The sequence below is a fragment of the Melopsittacus undulatus genome, chromosome 11 (assembly GCF_012275295.1).
Source record: "Melopsittacus undulatus isolate bMelUnd1 chromosome 11, bMelUnd1.mat.Z, whole genome shotgun sequence".
In the NCBI taxonomy this organism is placed as follows: Eukaryota; Metazoa; Chordata; class Aves; order Psittaciformes; family Psittaculidae; genus Melopsittacus; species Melopsittacus undulatus.
The window spans coordinates 18,417,022-18,437,345 of NC_047537.1; the positions used below are offsets into that span (position 1 = coordinate 18,417,022).

The window sequence follows — 20,324 nt, forward strand, 5'->3', positions numbered from 1 at the left end:
GACATTATCTACATAACTTTCCACTGAGGTCCTCTGCAGAAAATGTAATAAACCCTTCTTCAAAATAGTTGTGAATTTCCACACATTAGGTTGGGAGAGTAAACTGAGCTTAGTCAGGAAAGCTTTTCTTAATGCCTTGAAAATAATTCCTTGTCATTTGTATATCTGTATAATCTATGAAAACACTGGCCAGAACAATTCCTTTATAGCTAAAATAATGTGCAGCATTTTTGGGTGGGGTACAGCTTTATCCCTGTAGGATCCTAAAATCCTCAGTGTCAGAATATCTCTCTTCCTTTTGGTATCACTGCTGGGAATGAGATGTTACAAACCAGTGAAGTTCTAACACTGAAGTGCTCTCACAAAGGAAGGTTTTTCTCATGTTTGGTTTTCTTTGTTTTTTTGGGGGGGAGTTGGGGGTTTTTTGTGGGCTGTTTTTTGTTGTTGGCTTTTTGTTGTTTTTTTTTTTCTTTTTTCACTTCCTTCCTTGCGTTTCTCCCCACTTTATCTGGTCCCATAATGAGATACAGCAAAATAAGCCCTTGGGATGTGGGGGGCAGCTGCATGTCCACTTTGTATCTGTGAACCAGTACATCATGCAGGTGAAGTAATGCCAATGCTGGCACAAGAGAGGAAGGTTGACTGGCTAGGGTAAGGGTAGGAACTGGGACATCACCTTCTCTTGGCAGCTGTTAGATTAAGCAGTAATGGGAAATGGCCCCTCTACGGAACACATGCATTCTTCCCAGTTTGAGAGGCTGTAGCCTCCCATCTCTTAGAATCATAGGTTAGGGTTGGAAAGGACCTTAAGATCATCTAGTTCCAGCCCTCTGCCATGGGCAGAGACACTTCACACTAAACCATGTCACCCAAGGCTCTGTCCCACCTGGCCTTGAACACTGCCAGGGATGGAGCATTCACAGCTTCCTTGGGCAGTCCCTTCCAGTGCCTCACCACTCTCACAGTAAACAATTTCTTCCTTACGTTTAATCTAATCTAAACTTCCCCGGTTTAAGTTTGAACCCTTTTGGAGTAAGAAGAGAGTAGCACTTCTAATAGTTTAACTTTTTTTGCCTATAATTCCGAAGTGTGGTAGTTGGATTTCGAATGTTTCAACTACCTAGTTTTCAGCTGTTCACTATTTGCAAAGGTTTTGAAAAGAAAAGGGTTTCTCAGCTTTGTATCTTACCCAGTGAAGGGTAAAAGGGTAAAAAGAAAATCCTGAGTTGCTACTGAACCTGATAACTTAAAACCTAGATCTGTCGTGTCACTGGTCTCCTATTAGCAGATCCCTTGGATAAGATACATGCAAGTTGAATGCACCTTCTCTAAGGAAAATGATATGACAGAGGCAAGTGAGCAGGACTTAATATAGTTCTTGAAGTTTTCTAAAAGTGACGCTGACCCTAGTCCTTGATACAAGGGATCATGCTGTAAAAACCTGCTGTTTTGTGCCTGGCATATGAAAAGCAAATAGATGCTTTTCTAGGAGCCTGCAGTTGTTCATTCACACAGTGGAGCTTCAGTATTTCTGCATATGCCATATGTGCATTATAATTGTTTTTCTGAAATGCCATTTAGCTTAAGCGTGTTGATGCTTCATGTTTCTTCTGTTACACTTTAGTTTTTCTGTTGCAGACAGGGCTTATGTAACATAAACTGGTAACATCTAAGCTCAGTGTTTCCACTTGTATTATTTTCTGTATTGGAATCTGTGTATTGTGTTTGACTGTGGAGGTGTACCTTACTGCTGGAATTAAATTCTAGGTACATTCAATATCCTATAGGATTTGACAGCATGGTCACCTCTTGGTTTTTTGCACACCCTGGTAGTGTGGTAAAACTAGTCCTCTGACCAGGGCTTCAGGATACTTGTACTACTGCATTCTGAGGATCTTTTAGAGAAGGAGTAGTCTAGACATGAGTAAAATGCTGTTGTGTTAATCAAATATATATTTGTACTGCGACAATACAGAACAGATGCCAAGATTTCACACAAAAGCAAGAAAGATGGATAGTGCCTGTTGTTCCTTATGAAGCCATCTTTGAGGAGACTCAACATGAAGTGTAGGTGTGACTTGTATTGTTAGTTGGCTTTCCTGTTAATTGTTGGTTTACCTGATTTGACAGGCACAGTGGGAGGGCTTATTCAGCAAAGCCTCACTGAATGTGGTTGCTATGAAGAAATCATTCTTTGGCTCAGTTATTTTCCTGTGTCGCCGGCAAGCCCCTGCCAGAACACCCATTTTTCTGCCAGTAGATGAGACCCATTTTACGTGGGTTGAATCCTTAAAGGTAAGAGTTTGTGTCTTGGGTATCTGAATTTCTAAATCATTACATTTCCTAAATAAGGTATTTAGGAATATTTGTGTGTGTTCAGTTATTTTTTTAAAATAGAAGTGACTCATCTCTGCCTTAGGATATGAGGGCTATTTCCTTTCTGTGGTTCCTAGTAAAACAGTTTGGGACTTGTCCTGTAGGAGGTCTTGGCCGACCCATCAGAGAAGCCTGTGTGGTTGACTGCCACCACTTGTGGGAACTCTGGAATCTTGGGAATGGTGAACTGTCTCCGCCTTGAAGCAGAAGGCCACAGAATCAGGTCCGTAAGCATGCCTTTGAGTCTTAGTTGGAGGTGAGCTACTTTGTGTTAGCTTCTTTTTAGTCTATAGCAAAACAAATAAAATGACAACTCTTGACTTCTAGATGTGTGTTTGTTTCCAACTTGAACCCTTCATCATCTGTCCCATCCACGAGTCCCTCTTCCCTGGAGATGCAGAACATTGTTAAGAGGGACCTTGTGATGAATGTGTACCGTGATGGAAAGTGGGGCTCCTTCCGGCATCTCCCATTGGAGCAAGGTAATGCCTTTGAGGTCTGAGGATCACAGAATCACCAAATCCCAAGGGTTGGAAGGGGCCTCGAACAATCATCTAGTCCAACCCCCCTGCAAGAGCAGGGTAACCTAGAGTACATCACACAGGAACTTGTCCAGGCAGGCCTTGAATATCTCCAGCATAGGAGACTCCACAACCCCCTGGGCTACCTGTTCCAGTGCTCTGTCACTCTCACAGTAAGGAAGTTCTTCCTGATGTTCACGTGGAACCTCCTATGCTCCAGTTTACACCCATTTTCCCTTGTCCTACCACTGGATATCACTGAAAAAATCTAGCTCCATCATGCTGACACCCAGAGCCTGAATGAACTTGAAAAGTAGTAGCTACTGTTGCTACAACTATTTTTATTGTTATTTTTAAATGGATAATTTAATCCATTAATTATATATATATAATTATATATTATATATTGATTATATATTAATAATTAATGAGCTGCTCCAGCTCAGAGTGAACAGTAGCATATTCTGGTGCTATCAAGAGGGATGAGCCCTTTAGAGTATGAGTAGTATTGCAGGCTAAGAAAGGGCTTTCTGGAGAGCAAATGGAAGAGGAGGTAGCAGTTATACAAGAATTAACTCATTCTGTAAAGTGTGTGCCTGTATGAATGTGTATAAAGTTCTTATTGTAGAATCATAGAATCAACTAGGTTGGAAAAGACCTTTAAGATCAAGTCCAACCATTACCCCAGGACTGCCAAGGCCACCACAAAACCATATTTCTCAGGGTCTCATCTACATGTTTGTGAGCACTTCCAGGGACAGTGACTCCAGTACTGCCCTGAGCAGCCTGTTCCAATGCCTGAACACTCTCTTGGAGAAAAAAGTTTTCCTAATCTCTATCTAAACCTTCCATAGTGCAGCTTGAGGCTGTTTCCTCCTGTCCTGTCACTTATTACCTGGGAGCAGAGAGTGACCTCACCTCACTACAAGCTCCTTTAAGGTGGCTGTAGAGAGCGATAAGGTCCCCTCAAGCTTTCTCTTTTCTAGACTAAACCACCCCCCCCCAAGTTCCCTCAGCCATTCCTTGTAAGAATAAGACTTATTCCCAAGAATAAGATTTATTCTCCAGACCTATCACCAGCTTTGTTGCCCTTTTCCAGTCCTGAAATTTTTCCTTCTTCTGCAGCACAGCCTCAGGAGCTGACAGAATATGCCTACGTAAATGTGTTGACTCGTGGAGACCTCTCATCTCTTCATTGGATTGTCTCCCCGCTTCAACATTTCCACACAACGAATCCTGATGTTCAACTCTGCAAAGTCTACTATGCGTCTCTCAACTTCCGGGACATTATGCTGGCCACAGGAAAGCTTTCTTCAGATGCTATTCCTGGTGAGTTAAAAATACACTAGAAGAAAATGTGTGTTTCTATTACTCTTCTAAAATTCACATCATCTCCTGAATGTTAGTTATGCACTGTGTAAAATGTCTATCAGGCGTTGTTTAACAGGAAAGCATACTTTTGAAAAGGAAGTATAACTATAACCCTGCTGCAGTATATCCAAAAACTCCTCTAAGTTCTAATTCCAGTTGCAGTCCCGTTTTTTCATGTAGCAATACTAATAAACCTTACTGTGAGGGAACGGTACTAGCCCCATTGCATATAGATACCAAGTGTGATGTGAAACATCTTGGTGGAGGTTCCAGAGAAGGACAAAGTACATATCACAGTGAAAATGTTGAAGTTTTGTGCTGCCATGCTACTGGACATGGTTTGTTTTGGGGGAAAAAAAATGTAAAGTGAAATAATCTCTGGTCTGCAAAATGAAGGTGATAATATCTTGCCTCACTGCAAGTTAAGAATTTATGCAGTGTCTATTAAATGGATTTAAATCTCTGTTTAAAGGAGAGGGGGTTGAATGTGTGCGTTTGGAGATTCTTACGGGTGACTACTAGGGCCTGATATCCTTTCATGACTTGAGATTAGTCTCTGCCTAAAAAGTTAGTGTTTGCAAAAGAATAAGGCATCACAATATATTTTTGCTGTGATCATGCTGTCTAGTTTATGTATCATTTTATTTGGAGGAACAAAATTGCCTCTGAAAAAAGTAGCTTCCATGACTTTTCTCAGATGAAAACTGGAAACTGAAGCCATATCATCAAGGATAAAGAGTAAGATTTAATGAGACCACGTCCTTTTCTGCTACTTTTGTAGTGAGAAATTAATTATGGTGGCTTACAAACTGTGTGTATAGACAAATCCCAGTGCTTTCTGTCAGGGGTTCTAATTTTTGGGGCCCACAGTGGTAGTACATTCTTGACCAAGGGATTTTTAGAAGAGAAATAGCTTTTGTAAAAGATGATAATGTTCTTTCAGGTAACTGGGCTTTGCAGCAGTGCATGCTGGGCATGGAGTTCTCAGGACGGGACCTGGCTGGAAGAAGGGTGATGGGATTGCTGCCAGCCAAGGGGCTGGCTACAGTGGTAGACTGTGACAAGAGGTTTCTATGGGAGGTGCCTAAAAACTGGTAAGTCCACTTCTGTCTTCTGGTGTGTGGTTTAGATTTGCCTTCCTGCCCGAGGCTGATGACAGCCCTAATCAAACCAGAGTAATGCACAGTGGGTACATTCCCCACTGGGAAATGATAACAGAGTTAGTCTCCTGAGCAGCTGTAGGATTTGGCTTAGATTCACTGCAGGAGTTGAGCATTATTTTTTGTACAGTGGCTTGCACAGGTTCTTATCTCCTTCTTTTAGGCCCTTAGATCAAAAAGTGTAAATGTTTCTCAGTCATGCAGCAGACTGCCACAGCTGCCTAGAGTTTCCATTGAAGAAAAGCAAATTTCATCAGAGAATCTAGTAGTCTTCTCCAAGGCTAAAGATATGTTCTGTCTTTCACTTTGCTGCTTAGGACTCTGGAAGAAGCAGCTTCAGTGCCTGTGGTTTATGCCACTGCTTATTATGCTTTGGTGGTTCGAGGTGGTATGAAGAAGGGTGAGAGTGTCCTTATTCACTCTGGCTCAGGAGGTGTTGGCCAAGCAGCCATTGCCATTGCCCTGAGCATGGGCTGCCGTGTCTTCACTACTGTAGGTGAGTACTGAGGGTCCAGTGTCACAGGGGAAAATAAAATAAAATCTATGTATATAAGAAATAATAATACATGAGAGAGGAAATTGTGTGTGTTTATATATAAAAATATGCATTTACATATGTACTTTTCCCTCCAATATGATCTCTATAACTTTGATCTAGTTTCTAGACTGAAAATGGGATACATGGTAAATACAGCTACTGGCTGCTTGAAATTTCAACAGCACAGGCAAATTTATATACCTCTGTACGCTGTATAATGAAAGTGTGGAAGAATATTAAGGCTACTTCATTTTAAATTCAGTAATAGTTGCAAGGCTTGGTCTGTTTCTAGTCCTTGGTCCAGCTCATAAATGAGCAGTAATAACTAGACAGCCTTTGTCCTAAGGTTTGACACCTTGAGAGCATGAGAGCTTTGAAACAAGCGCTTGATGGCTGCTCAGACTTAGTCCTTTGGAAAAGATATGCAGATGAAAATGGGCTCTTTCATCATTAAAAAACCAAACACACACACAAAAATGGTACTGGCATCATTCAGCCTCTCTTGTACTTTCAGGCTCCACTGAGAAACGTGAGTATCTCCAAGCAAGATTCCCACAGCTGGATGCCAATAGTTTTGCCAGCTCCCGAAATACCACCTTTGAGCAACATATACTGCGACTTACTAATGGAAAGGGTAAGAGCAAGGAATATATTTTCCTTCTTTTGTCAGCTATGCCGGATTATGCAGTTGCAGTTTCTAAAGGTAAAATGAGTCACTAAAAAGCAGGTTTAGGCTCTCAGCAGAGTTCAGAGTTGAGTTTATTAAATAGTTGCTTCTCCTTTCATTGCAGGTGTGAACCTTGTGTTAAATTCCTTGGCAGAAGAGAAGCTCCAAGCCAGTTTGCGTTGTCTTGCTCAACATGGGCGCTTTTTGGAAATAGGCAAATTTGATCTGTCTAACAACAGTCAACTTGGTAAGGTGGAGCTTTGGGAAATAGATCTCATTAGGTTTAAAGCAAACATGACAGCACAACCTATATACTATCTTAACACAGACCAGTCTTCAAATTTAGAGAAGCTTTTAGCTGGGATACTTTTATCACTAATGATTTATGTAGTTTTTCAGCAAATACCTTTTGAAGGAGCATAAAACATATAAAATAATTCTCTTCTTCAAAGACTTTGTTTAAAATCAGCGTAGGATGTGTTGCCCACGGTGTTTGAAGAGGAAATTAGGACGAAACAGCATTTATTTCACATGGCACTGTTTACCACTGTGTCTGCTACATTATAGATTTCCTAGATCTGTTTGACTTAAACTTTTTGGGATGTCACATATCCATTTGTGATAGATGAGTGCACTGTAAAACTTAGCAAATGAAGTTCATAGCTCCATAAGCTGCAGTTTTGTCTTCTGTTCTGGGTAAACTTAATTAGTGAAAGTTAATGGAATTTTTGAGATAACTGCAGAGAACCTGATCTTGAGAGAACCTTAATTTATTGTTTCACTATCTATGCCGTTTTGACTAGAATGTGATAGTTCCAGTTGGAAGGGACCTGCACATTTGAGTACCTTCTTATTGTTTCTAAATTGCGGGGCCCAGCACACAGAGCTCTATGTGAGGCTGCACCAACAGTAAATACAGCCGGACAGTCACCTCTTGCCTGGCTGGTTCTGCTGTGTGGCAAACCCCAGGATGCAGTTTGCCCTCTCAGCTGCCAGGGCACACTGCTGGCTCCTATCGAGGCTGCTGCTAACCAGTTCTCCGCAGTCCCTTTCTGCAGAGCTGCTCTCCAGCCAGTCCTCTCCTAACTCGTAATCCTCTCCAATCTTCTCCTAACTTGTGTCTGGCATTATTTGGTCTCAAGTACAGAATCTGGCATTTGTTCTTGATAAAATTCTTGTCATTGATGAATGCCCAATGTTCCAGTCTATCCAGGCCCCTCTGCAAAGCCTCTTGTTTCTCAGGAGAGTCAATAGCACCTCCTAGTTTTTGATGGCATCAGGGGCAAGATTTAACTTGATTTCTCCTGGATGGCAAAACAAATTCAAATGTGCTTAGTGAAAATTGACAAGTATGTTTTTCTGTTGTAGAATGATTGCATATAGCAAGTGTTGACAGTCTCTTTACATTTTGAGAGATCCTAGCATTTTGGAATACTTCCTGTGCGGAAGAATTTCCTGTGGAAATGGACAAGGATGTACATGGGAGTTCTCACTCCTCTGTGACTAACTCAGCTAGACACAAAAATGTCCTTTTCAGTATCAGACTGACCATGTTATAGCTTGTCCTCTTCATACACAATTTTTGTGAGTAGAGTTTTTGTTAAATTGGTCTGCTTGTAAGAGAACAACCCAACTAATACAACATTTAGAGTGTATATGCAAGAATGAGTTTGGGAAATGTAGAATGCTAGCAACTAACTGCTTTACTCCTGAGTCTTACTTTACTGACCTATAAAGAAACGTTTCTGAAGCAGATGACAGACTGTTTTGAAATGTCAGCCAGCATCAGGTCATAACCAAGTTGCTTTTTCTAGGAATGGCTCTCTTCCTCAAGAATGTGGCATTTCATGGGATCCTACTAGATGCAATCTTTGAGGATAATCAACAGTGGGAAGTAGTATCAGAGTTGTTGAAGAAAGGCATAAAAGATGGTGTAGTAAAACCCCTGAGGAGCACAGTCTTTAACAAAGAAGAGGTAGAAGCTGCCTTCAGGTTCATGGCACAAGGAAAACATATTGGCAAAGTTATGATCAAGGTAATGAGATAATGACTCTGATTCTCATCCTCTGTATGTGACTGTATTGGATATTTTGGATCCAGCTCCAGGTGAAGTTGAATAACTGGGACAGCACAGGGTGGTTATTTCTACTGCAGACATTGTAACGGGTGTTCCTGGGGTGGCTGGAGGAGCCCAGCCCAGAGCAGGTGGTTCAGGGGTGACATCTGGGGGCAGCTCATCTGAACTATGTTTTCTCTGCAGGTCCAGGAGGAGGAACTGGAATCTCCTCTGAGAAGGTCTGACCCGGTTAAAATCTCTGCCATCTCCCGAACCTCCTGTCCACCTACCAAGTCTTACATCATCACAGGCGGCCTAGGAGGATTTGGGCTTGAGTTGGCACAATGGCTAGTTGAGAGAGGAGCGCAGAAGCTCGTACTGACATCTCGTTCTGGCATACGAACTGGTAAGCAAAACAGGGAATATGACTGCCTTTCAATAGATCTGAGTTTGTAGTTTCTTTCCATTTTGAAAGTGTCCTATCAGCAACTAATAGTGTCTTGATTTCTTTTTCTTTTCTCTCATGTATGTATTCTCTCACTTAAAACAAGCCCCTTTAGTGCCAAAGGAGGAAGTATCTTTTAACTTCTTTTTCAACTACTTCCTTCCTCTTTTTATTTGTTTGTTTATGCTTCTGAATTCTATCAGCCCATTTTTTCCCTTACCCAGGATTTTTTCTCCAGCCTTACTTTCACCCCCTCTACAAAATGTCTCTTGCTACCTCACTGACTTGTTGCATAGCTGTAGCATGGGAGATCACAGGCCACAAGGAAGAACCACGCAAAACTGTCGCTCAAGTTTTGTGTGGATGTTTACTCTTGCTCCTTCAGATAGCTGATCTGTAAAGATGTGCCCTATTATGTGATAACATCAGGAAGCATTTTTATTCAGTTTTAAGCCATTAGTTTGATTACAGTTGCAGAATTGAGATTTCTTAGTAGTGGTAGCCTTTTCACTCTTTCCTCATACAGATTCAGTCCACATAATCCTCTGTCTCTACAGATTTCTTTCCATTGTTAAGTTCACAATTGTACCACTTGTTCAAACACATAGATCAGCTGTTTCTACTTCATAAGTTCCAGTTGTGCTACTATAATCTGTTGCCTCATTCTAGTTGTTTTGTCCAGTTTTCTGCTTGCAGCTGAATTGGGTATTATTTATCTATTCAGTTCTTATCTAGTCAGAAAAGAGTAAGGAGCAGGTTAACCAAAGCCTTATGGTTTGAATGCTCCATCCCAGGCACTGTTCACCTTTATTTTTATAGGCTATCAGGCTGAACGTGTTAGGCAGTGGAAGGCACTGGGAGTCCAGGTATTGGTATCTACCAGTGATATTGCAACGCTAGAAGGAACACAGCAGTTGATAGAAGAAGCTTTGCAGCTTGGTCCAGTTGGAGGCATCTTTAATTTGGCTGTGGTAAGTGACTTGAAAGGACTTGTAAGAGAGAAAGAGCAGCCATTCAAGTGGCTTTTTTACTGAGGGCAGTCAGGCTTCATACAGTTTTAGATTGCATCTCTGTGTTTCAAACGACACTTTACTTTGGCCTTACCTGGTGACTAAAGGCTTAAGGGTCTGGCCCCTTGACCTGGGAAGCAACTTGTATGTGGCCAGCTATTTCAGTTGACAGATGTTGCCTGAGACCCCTGGGGACAAGAAAAGTCCCACACAGAACTTGACAGCTGAAGGCTGCAGTGACAGTACTGAGAAAAGCAGACTTACCAAAAGCCATGTTGTCCTAGTCATTTTGGGGCATTCAGGGTGCGTCCATACTGTAAAGTTACACAAAAGCATTGTGTAGTGATACCCTCTTGTATCTCGAGCCCTGTGGCCAATTTAAATGGAAAAATGCACTCTGTTTCTTTTTCTCCCTTCCTCCCAGGTCCTGAGAGATGGTATGATTGAAAACCAGACCCCAGAATTATTCTGTGAGGTCAACAAGCCCAAGTATTCAGGCACCCTTCATTTGGATAGGTAAGTGTCTGTAGAAGGGACAAGTATGTACTGCTTTCATGGTCACAGAGCTGATAAAACATAAAGCAGTTTTAAAAGTGAAGTCTTGCCCTAGTCTTCCACAGTGACAGAGTTAGCAAGCTTTTCTGATGAAGCTTCTCTCTCCTGCTCTACTCCAAGGGTGACTCGTAAGAAGTGTCCAGACTTGGACTATTTTGTTGCGTTCTCCTCCGTAAGCTGTGGCAGAGGAAATGCTGGACAAAGTAATTATGGCTTTGCCAATTCTACCATGGAGCGTATCTGTGAGCAGCGGCATCATGATGGACTCCCAGGTAAGATGACTTTACTGATTGCACAGAATCATCTTTCTCTCCAAACATCCAGAGGAGAAACAGCTCACCAGAAATTTGTGCCCTTATCTGGATGTTCAGTGTTGAAGGCTGTTTCCTCTCCTGGCTGTTACCCTGAGTTATTCATGTGTGAATGAATACTGACCATTTAACACAACAAAAGAAATGCAGGCCTTCACTTAGCTGGTTTTTAACTCCCTTTTGTTGCTGCCTCCTGCTTTAGTTAGTTGTCTAGTGTGTTCTTCTGATTTCTTCTCCAGGCCTAGCAATCCAGTGGGGAGCCATTGGCGATGTGGGCATCCTTCTTAAGACAATGGGACACAAAGAGATTGTGGTTGGAGGAACCATTCCACAGCAAATCAGTTCATGCCTGGAAGTGCTTGACATCTTCCTGAATCAGCCTCATCCTGTCATGTCTAGTTTTGTCCTAGCAGAAAAGGTCTCTGTGAAAACTGAAGGAGGCAGTCAGCGGGATCTTGTAGCAGCTGTTGCTCACATTCTGGGTAGGTGCTCTCCGACAAGCACTGCTGGGCAGTGTTTATCATCTCAATGCTTTTGGAAATCAGTGATGCTGCTGCAGATGCTCTAGTCAGCATCTCTTCCTGACTTCCTGTGCTGTGGGGGTGGTGGGGAACTGTTTGTTTCTTTTACACTGCTGCTTCTCTCCAATAATGCATTCATTTCTTGACCTTAGTGTATTTTACAGACACACACACACACCTCACTATCTTGGGTTTTCTTTAGAGTGGACTGGCACCTTTCTCGAAATGGAGAATCAACATGAACAGCCCTGAAGAGCAAAATTCTGGGACAGCACATAATAGAGCAAATACATGACTAACTTTGAGTACTATTGCAGCTTTCAAACATTCACCTTGGGATGTCCTTATGCTGCAAAAAGTAGCTTAGTGTATTCTCTAATCAGCTGTCATTCCATGTGAACATATAGTAACCATAGCTTTACCATGTGTTACAAGAAGTGCCATGTTCTCCTGGCTGTTTTGAACTTTGTGAATTTTACCATTGTCCCCTCTTCTTGTGCTGAAAGTGAATAATCTCGGTCAACTGTTGTCTCTTTTGTGGACAGAAGCATGTACTGCTTCTTTATTTTCTACCAAAAGAGATACTGATACATTAAAGACAGTCTCCTGAGTATTACTGAAGGGACTGTGGGCAGTCAGGCAAGTCTGACTTCTCAGAACAAAAGTGGCTTTCAGAAGTCATGGGAAATCATCTGTACCAGCTATAGTGTTAGTTTGGAAGGAGATTGTGTGAAGATAGAAAAGGGGGAAGCTAGTAAGAAGATTAATGGTGGGAGCATTGCAACATGGGGCACCAGAAGGTGAAGGTGGGGAGGAAGAGCTGTAGATGCAAGTGCTGTTTTGAGAAGACTTTTACAGGTAAGGAAAGGGTAAGAGAGACTTGAACAGTGTGAAAATTGAAGAGGAAAAGGAAATGAAGACTAGAGGAATTGCCTTCTCCAATGTGATAGACATCAAGTGTTGCAATCAGCCATCATTGATGGTTTTGTCTCCTGCTGTAGCTGAGGGTTAGTTGTGTTAGGTGTAGAACTGCAGTTTCAATTAGAGCCTGCAGTAGGTGAAATTCCTCTAGGTGTCTGTCCTGAACTTGGTCTAGAGCTGTAGTGACAAAGTTCACACCTATTTAGCTGGGACTGATGTATCCCCTGTCATCCCTGTCATAAAAGCTGCACACATTTAACATGTACTCTAAAGACAAGATCCTATATGAGTACACTAGGTGTGGGTTGTAGAAGAGGTGACTTGTTGAAAGCATTAGATGATCCTAAAATGTAATTCTCTAGCTGTATTTTATTCAGGTTTCAGGAGAAAGGAGGAGGTTGAGAAGAAAACTGCAAGAGGCCTAACAGCTGAAAAGAAATTGGCTTTTTATTGGTGTGCTCTTTTTTTCCCAGGTGTCCGTGATGTGAGTAGTCTGAATGCTGACAGTACCTTGGCAGACTTGGGCTTGGATTCCTTGATGGGTGTGGAGGTGCGCCAGACGCTGGAGAGAGACTATGACATCATTATGACCATGAGAGAAATCCGACTTCTTACAATCAACAAACTGCATGAACTTTCTTCCAAGTCCGGGACAGCAGAGGGTATAGTGCCTGCATTGGGATTGCTGACAGTCACCTGAATGCAAATAATTAAGCTTCCAATCAGTTTCTTTTGGCTCTAGTGACATAAGCCTCAAATAATGAAATAAGGTTATAGCTGAAAGGCTTTTAAGTGACAGACATGTCACTGAAGTGCACTGGGGTCAGGCCCATCAATTCTGGGGGCAGGGTATAAGAAAGAGTGTGAAATCCACTTTCTTGCCTGGCTTGTATGTGCCTGTATGAGTACTCCTCTGCAACTGTGTGCAGGATGCAATTTGATACCTTTTACCTGTCTAAGGAGTAGACAATGTAATGTCATGCTTACTGTAAGCTAAAAGCATATGCAGTTGCTGAAGATTTCTGTCTGTGCCCTGATGATTTAGCGAGCCAGTGGGCTAATCCAGAGCAGCTTTAAGATTCTCCTTCAGGACTATGAGTGTGTGACCAAGACTGATCCTGAATCTAGTTGTATTTTTCTGGTGTGCTTCCCTTCAAAGAGCTCAAGCCATCCCAGCTGATGAAGACAGGCCCAGGCAAACCTCCAAAACTAGATTTGAACAACTTGTTGGTGAACCCAGAAGCGCCAACAGTCACGCGCCTCAATGATGTTCAGAGCACAGAGCGCCCTCTTTTCCTGGTTCACCCCATTGAAGGATCTGTTGCAGTTTTCCACACTCTCACCTCCAGACTTCATATGCCCTGCTATGGGCTCCAGTGCACAAAAGGTATTTCAGTTCATCATCTTGAATTTGTAAAATAACAGTCTGATTTTTGGTTGCCTTATAGAGATAGCTTTGCTTCTAGAGTCTTAAACTCTGTGGTTAAATTATCAGTACCTATAGCCTGCACAGGGTCATGTCAGACTTCCCCAAATAACAAGAGAAGTACTGGGTTAGATTATGTATGGGCAAATGGAATAATTGGATGTTACAGTCTCTGCCAGCAAATAAACATGCAGGAGAAAAACAAGGCATGGTGTTCTACCTGTCTTTGGAAAGCAGCAACATTACTGTTGTTTGTCTAAAATGTTAAGTTGCTAACCATAATTCAGAAACTGACCTTCAACAAAATAGCTTGTATGTTTCCACCTGTCCGGCAGTGTCTTTCACTGGAGTCTGTTTCTAACTTGCTTCTGTGTTCCAGCTGCTCCCCTGGACAGCATACAGAGCCTGGCAGCCTATTACATTGACTGTATGAAGCAGATACAACCCGAAGGACCTTATCGCATTGCTGGGTATTCCTTTGGTGCCTGTGTAGCCTTTGAAATGTGCTCCCAACTGCAAGACCAACAAAATGCTTCCCATGCACTCAACAGTCTGTTCCTTTTTGATGGGTCTCATTCCTTTGTGGCAGCATACACTCAGGTAAGAGACACAAAGAGAATCTGTTGTCTGGGGATCATCCTGCATCAGGGCTCACATTCTAAGATCCTGCTGCTCTAGATATGAATCATCTGAAAAGCTGACAGATGTCTTGACAGGGGAGTTGGGAGACAGCTGTAGGTAGTGGATGCTTATGAATGGCTGAAGGATGGAAGCATATGGGGGGTGGTCTTCATTAACTGGTGAGGGCTAAGACACAAATGTTGCTCTTGCTATGATGAATTGTAATATTAGTATGTTTCTGGAAGATCCTGGAGCCTTCAAGACAAGATCCTTGTGTTAAGGGTGCTAGGAAACCTTGCTTAAGCATTCCCTTACATTTCCATTGTACTGTCTATAGTATACTAGGCTCTTGGCAGTTGCCACCAGTGGATCTGTCCTCATGGGATCTTTATTTTGCACCCTAAGCTTTTTCCCTTTCTATTTTTTTTCCTCCCTCGCCTTTTCCTGGTTCAAAGCCATTTGTTCTGTAATTGTTTTTTATCATGTTCACATTTTGTTCTTCTCCTACAGAGCTACAGAGCCAAGCTGGCCCAAGGAAACGAGGCTGCATTGGAGACTGAAGCATTGTGTGCCTTTGTTCAGCAATTTACAGGCATTGAATATAATAAGGTGATGTTGGTTTGTTTGTTTTTTTTTGTATCTTTATGTTTCACAAGAGGGCTGTTGTTTTCTGTTTAAACGATGGATTATCAGATACTGAGACTAATGGGAAAAAAATTCATATTTCCAGCTGCTGGAGGTTCTTCTACCCCTGAAAGATCTGGAGGCTCGTGTGAATGCTGCTGCAGACCTCATCACTCAGACACATGCAAACATCAATCGTGAAGCACTCAGCTTTGCTGCTGCTTCCTTTTACCATAAACTGAAGGCTGCTGACAAGTATATACCAGAGTCTAAGTATCATGGGAATGTGACACTGATGCGTGCAAAGTCTCACAGTGAATATGAAGAAGGACTGGGTGGAGACTACAGACTCTCAGAGGTCAGTCTGAGGCCAGCTGATGACTGTTGGGGTTCTCTTGATACTTGAGGGAGAAAAAGAAAAGCATGGAAAAGCACCCTTACTGTGGGAGAAAGGATGAAACCAACCTGAAAGAAATTACAATTCTGCAGCTATTGTGCTCTAACAAGAACTTAAAGTCCCTAGAAGCAAATGAGTTGGCTGGTTCCAGGCATTTTCTCAGGGTAGTGAGGGCAAGAAGGAGGTCTACCCTCTCTATTAGAGAAGTGTTTCTGTAGCTGGTTCCTGCAGCTCTCTGTCTAGACTTCAGATAATAAAGATGTTAAGAGTAACTTGGCAGAAGTAACTTTTAGTCTCCTTCTGTCTCTGTAAACTCCTAAAGTTTGTCTACTGCTTGAGGGCAGACTTCTGAAGAGCAACTGTCAGACTTTTGACAACAGGGGTCTCTCTTCAGCTTTTAGCTTTTGGGGACCACTTTGAAGTTTATATGGGGGTTTCCTGTGAGCCTTTTTCAGCTCATGGTCCAGATAAGGTCAATGGTCTCTAGCCCTGTTCATGTAAAAGGGATTGTATTGTACATTTATTGTACAATATTGTACAGTTATTGTACAATACCAGGGAAAAGGGAGAGAGTTTTGGAACACCTGCTTCTGGTATCTCTTGTCTCTTCATACTTCTAAGTTATACTCATTATTGAGACTAGGTTAACTCATATGTTATTAAGAGGTACATAATGACCTTAAAGATTTTATGGTGGTGGGAGAAAAATTAGACCAAGGGGAAGCTTATTTGATTTTCCTAAGGGCTTGAAGTAGCTATTTTATCATTCTTTGATATTGTAGGTAAATTATTCAGTTAATATCAGGCTGGCTTCTTGCCCAGCTTATATTTGAGTGGGTCACCTGTCAGGCTGTCAAATTATCATGCTTTAAAACTGATTCCAAGAAATGCCCTGCAGCTGACTTATAGAAATGTGTCACAGTAAAACTGGTGCTGTTTTTAATTGAGTTTGACGGAGATAGTGTTGTAAACTGTGAGTGACTTAGAAGACCGCCAAACCCAAACCAACTACCTGATTGTATATGTGACTGTAAAGCTTTTCTTTTCTGTATCTGTGCAGGTATGTGATGGGAAAGTATCTGTCCATGTTATTGAAGGGGATCACCGCACCTTGTTGGAGGGAGATGGCGTTGAATCAATTATTGGGATCATCCACAGCTCACTGGCAGAGCCACGTGTCAGTGTCAGAGAGGGTTAACGTCTGCTTGTTTACCACCAATGGTGAAGAAAATGCCAACAACATTCTTTGTTATGACAGACCCCAAGGAACTCTTCCTGTTGTTCAACATCTCATCTGCTCTGCTGCCAGAACTGGGAAGTCCAGCTGAACTTGATTTCCTTCTCTTGCTCATCTTTTCCTTTCCCAACTTTCATGGGTTCTCTCTCCTTGTTCTCTTTGTATGCTTTGTTTTCCCCTGGTATCCCTGTCTGTTACTCTAGTGCGACAACTCTATCACTGTGCACTGCTGTGAGGGTTGCCCATCTATGGTTGTTCCTACACCCTTGGCAGTATGAAAAACAAATTTAGGAATAGACTTCTTGTGCTCTATATTGTTTTTGTCTTAACAGTATTCCAAAGCATATGTGATAGCACTTGTTGACCAAGCCCAGTGAGCAGGGAGAAGAGCTGCAGCTTATTTCTGAGATACCTTTTTGTCTGTGAAGAATCTGTCTGTGGCTATGTCAGAAAGAGAATTCCATTAAGGCTTTTGTAACTTTTTTTTCATTTGATGTATTCTAAGTATTTATTATGTCAAACCAGAGACTTCTTACTTGGTTTTAATTTATCATGGGTTATAGAAGGAAAGAAACACCCTTTTTGGAGGGGAAAGCTTATTCTACAAGGGGAAGTTGCCTATATGTTAAACCAAAGTGCATCTTTGGAATAGTGTGGTTTCTTTTTCTTCTGTTTTCTTTTTCCTCTTTCTCCCACTGCCCTTCCCAGTTCAGAAAGGAAAAGGTAGTGGTGAGGAAGGCAGGGTTCTTGCCATCATCCGCTTTTTTGGGAGCGGGAGGGGGGAGTGTAGGATGGATGCCACTGTATGGAACAGTCTTAACACTTGGTCTGATAAAAAGAAGGCAAAGCTATCCGTAGGCAGGTACTTATATTTGTGCAAGGTTCTGTGCTCTGCTCTATCAGAACCTTAGTAAAGCATTAAGACTATTGCTTTACCTTTTTCCTTCCCACCTTCAGTCTTGCCACCCAACCAGACATTTGGAGTGGGGGTAAGGGTGGGATAAAGTTCTTCAATGATAACTTAACAAATCATTTTACCCCTGTTCTTCCATAACCAAAGTTCAGGCAAACATACCAGTATGTACCCAGAGCCCCCCTGTATATTTTATTTAGCACAGGGTCTTCCTAAGCCTTGTGTGTTCATTTTCCTCTCAGTAATGAGACTGGAGATCCCACAAAAGTTAGCTAAGTAATCAGTTTGATGGCATGATTTTAAGACATAGTACCTTTTTAAAGGAAACTTGCATAAAATCCAGTAAACTTATTGCCTTTGCTATGCTGAATCTGTCCTTTCCGAAATCAGTAAATCCTTACTACACTGATGATACAGAGGAGATGTGGGTAGCAACAAAGCCCCAACTAGGAGGAGCTATTATGTCTCTCAGAACTGCTATAAGTCCCCAGTTCTCTCCATCTTAATCCCCCAGTGAAGTGTCCTGGTAGTACAGGAGCATTTCAGTGACAGGAATAGATGGCTCTTCACTGCATGTTCTGACCTAGTGTTTTGCTTATGCCACCCTCTGTTGATAGTGGCTGGGTTAACTGGTTTTAGTTTAATAAAGTGTTTCTTCTGTGAAATCTGAAATAAAACCAATATAATGTCACCTTAATTTCCAAAATAAGTCTTGTTCTTTTTTTTTTGTTTTGTTGTTTTTTTTGTTTGTTTGTTTTTTAAATATGTTTTGGTCTTAACAGTGTCCTTTTGGCTTTCCTAGTATTAAACAGAATTGATCACTGGTTGTCTTTTTCTGTTATTCTCTACCACCATTTTTTTAATCCTGTGTTGCATCTACAGTCTCTCATTTCTTGGTATAAAGCAAAACCTCCTTCTGGCACATCAGAGTTGGAGTCTGTAGAAATAATAACAATAATAAAGAAGACTACTTATTCTGGAGCATGGCTTCTTGTTGCCATGATTTCGCACACACCCACGAGATTGAAGTGGAAACTCCCACATTGTAATCCTGACTCCACTACTGTGGTTTTAGAATCATAGAATTATAGAATAGTTAGGGTTGGAAAGGACCTTAAGATCATCCAGTTCCAACCCCCCTGCCATGGGTAGGGACATCTCACACTAAACCATCTCACCCAAGGCTTCATCCAGCCCAGCCTTGAACACTGCCAGGGATGGAGCATTCACAACCTCCCTGGGCAACCCATTCCAGTGCCTCACCACCCTTACAGTAAAGAACTTCTTCCTTAGATCCAGTCTAAACCTCTGCTGTTTAAGTTTCAACCCATTACCTCTTGTCCTATCACTACAGTCCCTAATGAATAGTCCTTCACCAGCATCCCTGTAGGCCCCCTTCAGATACTGGAAGGCTGCTATGAGGTCTCCATGCAACCTTCTCTACTACAGGCTGAACAGCCCCAACTTTCTCAGCCTATCTTCATAGGTAAGGTGCTCCAGCCCCTGGTCATCCTCGTGGCCTCCTCTGGACTTGTTCTAATGGTTCCATGTCCTTTTTATATGGTTCTGCCTGAGTTTCTGCATTTATAAAATGGGACTAATGGCATCTACCTTAAAGTCACTGAGAGTGTTACGTAATGGGTATAAATGCTGTCAAGTTATTAGGTATGACTAGGTGTTAGGCAGTAACAGAAGGAGGGGAAGTGGCTAATATGTGAGGGTGAAGTGCCTTATAGCCACAAAGAATCTAATATTGAAGGGTGGCTGTGGGAACTGGGCATATGTGCATGCTCTGGGACTTCATTATATCTATTGCATATTATCTATGCATATCTTGGCACAGGATACCGTGTAACTGAAAACAAATGTGGTTGGTTGGTTCGTTTTGAATTTTAAGTACTGGCAGTTGAAGTGAGCCTGAACAAAAACAGCGTTGAAAGAATTCTACTTGCCTTGGTTCAATTGAAAAACCTAGAAGGAAAAAGGTTCCAGTATCTGAAGGGGGCCTATAGGGATGCTGGGGAGGGACTCTTCATTAGGGACTGCAGTGATAGGACAAGGGGTAATGGGTTGAAACTGAAACAGCAGAGGTTTAGACTGGATCTAAGGAAGAAATCCTTTACTGTAAGGGTGGTGAGGCACTGGAATGGGTTGCCCAGGGAAGTTGTGAATGCTCCATCCGTGGTGGTGTTCAGGGCCAGGTTGGATGAAGCCTTGGGTGATATGGTTTAGTGTGAGGTGTCCCTGCCCATGGCAGGGGGGTTGGAACTGAACGATCTTAAGGTCCTTTCCAACCCTAACTATTCTATGAGTCTATGATTAAACTTTAAGCAGACAAACTACAATAGTTCTGTGCTAAAATGTTTCAACAAATCTAACAAATGGGAGGGAGCAAGGACTTACACTGTTCCAGCCCTTGGCGTAGGAGGTGGATGAGTGTTCTGTATAAAGATAAAAGTTCATGGTCTCATCTAAGCAAAGCTTGAAGATAACTGGTTTAGTAATAGAAGTTCCTCAAGGATTTTTTTAACAGTCTATATGATCTCAATGTTGCTTTGGTTGTTACTTGAAAAGGTTGGTTTGGGTTTGATTCCCTCCCCCCCCATAATTGTTTAACTGAGCTGCTGTCCTGTAGCACATTCTGTAACTGGCTG

General features: G+C 42.1%; 1 protein-coding gene across 1 annotated transcript in view; it reads left to right on the plus strand.

Moving 5' to 3' along the window:
- Positions 1-17,244, plus strand: part of FASN (fatty acid synthase) — a 35,411-nt gene extending 18,167 nt beyond the window's left edge. Inside the window, exons 23-42 of the mRNA XM_005144210.3 lie at positions 2,131-2,295; positions 2,481-2,599; positions 2,704-2,858; positions 4,023-4,226; positions 5,212-5,362; positions 5,746-5,924; positions 6,481-6,600; positions 6,758-6,880; positions 8,448-8,668; positions 8,894-9,095; positions 9,954-10,105; positions 10,569-10,660; positions 10,820-10,971; positions 11,250-11,492; positions 12,926-13,114; positions 13,612-13,839; positions 14,258-14,478; positions 15,010-15,108; positions 15,230-15,481; positions 16,581-17,244. Coding sequence (XP_005144267.2) covers positions 2,131-2,295; positions 2,481-2,599; positions 2,704-2,858; positions 4,023-4,226; positions 5,212-5,362; positions 5,746-5,924; positions 6,481-6,600; positions 6,758-6,880; positions 8,448-8,668; positions 8,894-9,095; positions 9,954-10,105; positions 10,569-10,660; positions 10,820-10,971; positions 11,250-11,492; positions 12,926-13,114; positions 13,612-13,839; positions 14,258-14,478; positions 15,010-15,108; positions 15,230-15,481; positions 16,581-16,718 — 3,405 coding nt within the window. The 3' untranslated portion in view covers positions 16,719-17,244. The remainder of the gene's footprint in view (positions 1-2,130; positions 2,296-2,480; positions 2,600-2,703; positions 2,859-4,022; positions 4,227-5,211; positions 5,363-5,745; positions 5,925-6,480; positions 6,601-6,757; positions 6,881-8,447; positions 8,669-8,893; positions 9,096-9,953; positions 10,106-10,568; positions 10,661-10,819; positions 10,972-11,249; positions 11,493-12,925; positions 13,115-13,611; positions 13,840-14,257; positions 14,479-15,009; positions 15,109-15,229; positions 15,482-16,580) is intronic.
- Positions 17,245-20,324: the final 3,080 nt, after the last annotated feature.